This window comes from Caretta caretta, chromosome 3, assembly GCF_965140235.1.
Source record: "Caretta caretta isolate rCarCar2 chromosome 3, rCarCar1.hap1, whole genome shotgun sequence".
NCBI classification, from domain to species: Eukaryota; Metazoa; Chordata; order Testudines; family Cheloniidae; genus Caretta; species Caretta caretta.
In genome coordinates, this window is record NC_134208.1 from 121674494 (window position 1) to 121677345 (window position 2852).

The 2852-nt window shown below is 49.8% G+C and overlaps 1 protein-coding gene across 1 annotated transcript; it reads left to right on the top strand.

The window, feature by feature from the left end:
• Positions 1 to 429: 429 nt before the first annotated feature.
• On the top strand, positions 430 to 2384 carry LOC125634006 (uncharacterized). Its single transcript, XM_048844117.2, has 2 exons — positions 430 to 1338; positions 1927 to 2384. The coding sequence occupies exons 1-2, from the start codon at positions 756 to 758 to the stop codon at positions 2196 to 2198; spliced, it is 855 nt and encodes a 284-aa protein (XP_048700074.1). The 5' UTR covers positions 430 to 755; the 3' UTR covers positions 2199 to 2384.
• Positions 2385 to 2852: the final 468 nt, after the last annotated feature.

The window sequence follows — 2852 nt, forward strand, 5'->3', positions numbered from 1 at the left end:
TTGACAAAGCCCTTGCTGGGATGATTTAGTTGGGGATTGGTCCTGCTTTGAGCAGGGGGTTGGACTAGATGACCTCCTGAGGTGCCTTCCAACCCTGATATTCTATGATTCTATGATGTGTCAGCACACTACCACGGTGAAAGAAACTTGCTTCCTCATCACTGACAACCTACTGTACTTAGAAACTAGACTTTCCAAATCAGTTTCCTCAGCCAGTTTTCCCTTTACCGTAGAACTACGGCACACATCAAAATACCTCAGTGGAAATTAAAACCTACCGTGCATGCTGTGCATGCGTTTCAAAACCCGTTGAGTCATAGAGCACCGGAGTTTCTTCAAGTGGAGACACACACATTCCTTTTCATTTCTAGCTGCAACATGGCAAGAGAGAACCTCTCAGCCCTGGTCTACATTCGGACTTTATGTCGAATTTAGCAGCGTTAAATCGATGTAAACCTGCACCCGTCCACACAATGAAGCCCTTTATTTCGACTTAAAGGGCTCTTAAAATCGATTTCCTTACTCCACCCCTGACAAGTGGATTAGCGCTTAAATCGACGTTGCCGGCTCGAATTTGGGGTACTGTGGACACAATTTGATGGTATTGGCCTCCGGGAGCTATCCCAGAGTGCTCCATTATGACCGCTCTGGACAGCACTCTCAACTCAAATGCACTGGCCAGGTAGACAGGAAAAGAACCGCGAACTTTTGAATCTCATTTCCTGTTTGGCCAGCGTGGCAAGCTGCAGGTGACCATGCAGAGCTCATCAGCACAGGTGACCATGATGGAATCCCAGAATCGCAAAAGAGCTCCAGCATGGACCGAACGGGAGGTACGGGATCTGATCGCTGTTTGGGGAGAGGAATCCGTGCTATCAGAACTCCGTTCCAGTTTTCGAAATGCCAAAACCTTTGTGAAAATCTCCCAGGGCATGAAGGACAGAGGCCATAACAGGGACCCGAAGCAGTGCCACGTGAAACTGAAGGAGCTGAGGCAAGCCTACCAGAAAACCAGAGAGGCGAACAGCCGCTCTGGGTCAGAGCCCCAAACATGCCGCTTCTATGATGAGCTGCATGCCATTTTAGGGGGTTCAGCCACCACTACCCCAGCCGTGTTGTTTGACTCCTTCAATGGAGATGGAGGCAATACGGAAGCAGGTTTTGGGGACGAAGAAGATGATGATGAGGAGGAGGATGTAGATAGCTCACAGCAAGCAAGCGGAGAAACCGGTTTTCCCGACAGCCAGGAACTGTTTCTCACCCTAGACCTGGAGCCAGTACCCTCCGAACCCACCCAAGGCTGCCTCCTGGACCCAGCAGGCGGAGAAGGGACCTCTGGTGAGTGTACCTTTTAAAATACTATACATGGTTTAAAAGCAAGCATGTGAAAGGATTACTTTGCCCTGGCATTTGCGGTTCTCCTAGATGTAGTCCTAAAGCCTTTGCAAAAGGTTTCTGGGGAGGGCAGCCTTATTGCGTCCTTCATGGTAGGACACTTTACCACTCCAGGCCAGTAACACGTACTCGGGAAACATTGTAGAACACAGCATTGCAGTGTATGTTTGCTGGCATTCAAACAACATCCGTTCTTTATCTCTCTGTGTTATCCTCAGGAGAGTGAGATATAATTCATGGTCACCTGGTTGAAATAGAGTGCTTTTCTTCAGGGGACACTCAGAGGAGCCCATTCCTGCTGGGCTGTTTGCCTGTGTCTAAACAGAAATGTTCCCCGCTGTTAGCCACAGGGAGGGGGGAAGGTTGAGGGGGTAGTCACGCGGTGGGAGGAGGCAAAATGCGACCTTGTAACGAAAGCACATGTGCTATGTATGTAATGTTAACAGCAAGGTTTACCCTGAAAGAGTGTAGCCACTGTTTTATAAAATGTGTCTTTTTAAATACCGCTGTCCCTTTTTTTTTCTCCACCAGCTGCATGTGTTTCAATGATCACAGGATCTTCTCCTTCACAGAGGCTAGTGAAGCTTAGAAAGAAAAAAAAACGCACTCGCGATGAAATGTTCTCCGAGCTCATGCTGTCCTCCCACACTGACAGAGCACAGACGAATGCGTGGAGGCAAATAATGTCAGAGTGCAGAAAAGCACAAAATGACCGGGAGGAGAGGTGGCGGGCTGAAGAGAGTAAGTGGCGGGCTGAAGAGAGTAAGTGGCGGGCTGAAGAGAGGGCTGAAGCTCAAATGTAGCGGCAGCGTGATGAGAGGAGGCAGGATTCAATGCTGAGGCTGCTGCAGGACCAAACCAGTATGCTCCAGTGTATGGTTGAGCTGCAGCAAAGGCAGCTGGAGCACAGACTGCCACTGCTGCCCCTCTGTAACCAACCGCCCTCCTCCCCAAGTTCCATAGCCTCCACACCCAGACGCCCAAGAACGCAGTGGGGGGGGGCATCCGGCCAACCAGCCACTCCACCACAGAGGATTGCCCCAAAAAAAGAAGGCTGTCATTCAATAAATTTTAAAGTTGTAAACTTTTAAAGTGCTGTGCTTAAAGTGCTGTGTGGCATTTTCCTTCCTTCTCCACCACCCCTCCTGGGCTACCTTGGTAGTCATACCCCTATTTGTGTGATGAATGAATAAAGAATGCATGAATGTGAAGCAACAATGACTTTATTGCCTCTGCAAGCGGTGATTGAAGGGAGGAGGGGTGGGTGGTTAGCTTACAGGGAAGTAGAGTGAACCAAGGGGCGGGGGGTTTCATCAAGGAGAAACAAACAGAACTTTCACACCGTAGCCTGGCCAGTCATGAAACTGGTTTTCAAAGCTTCTCTGATGCGTACCGCGCCCTCCTGTGCTCTTCTAACCGCCCTGGTGTCTGGCTGCGCGTAACCAGCAGCCAGGCGA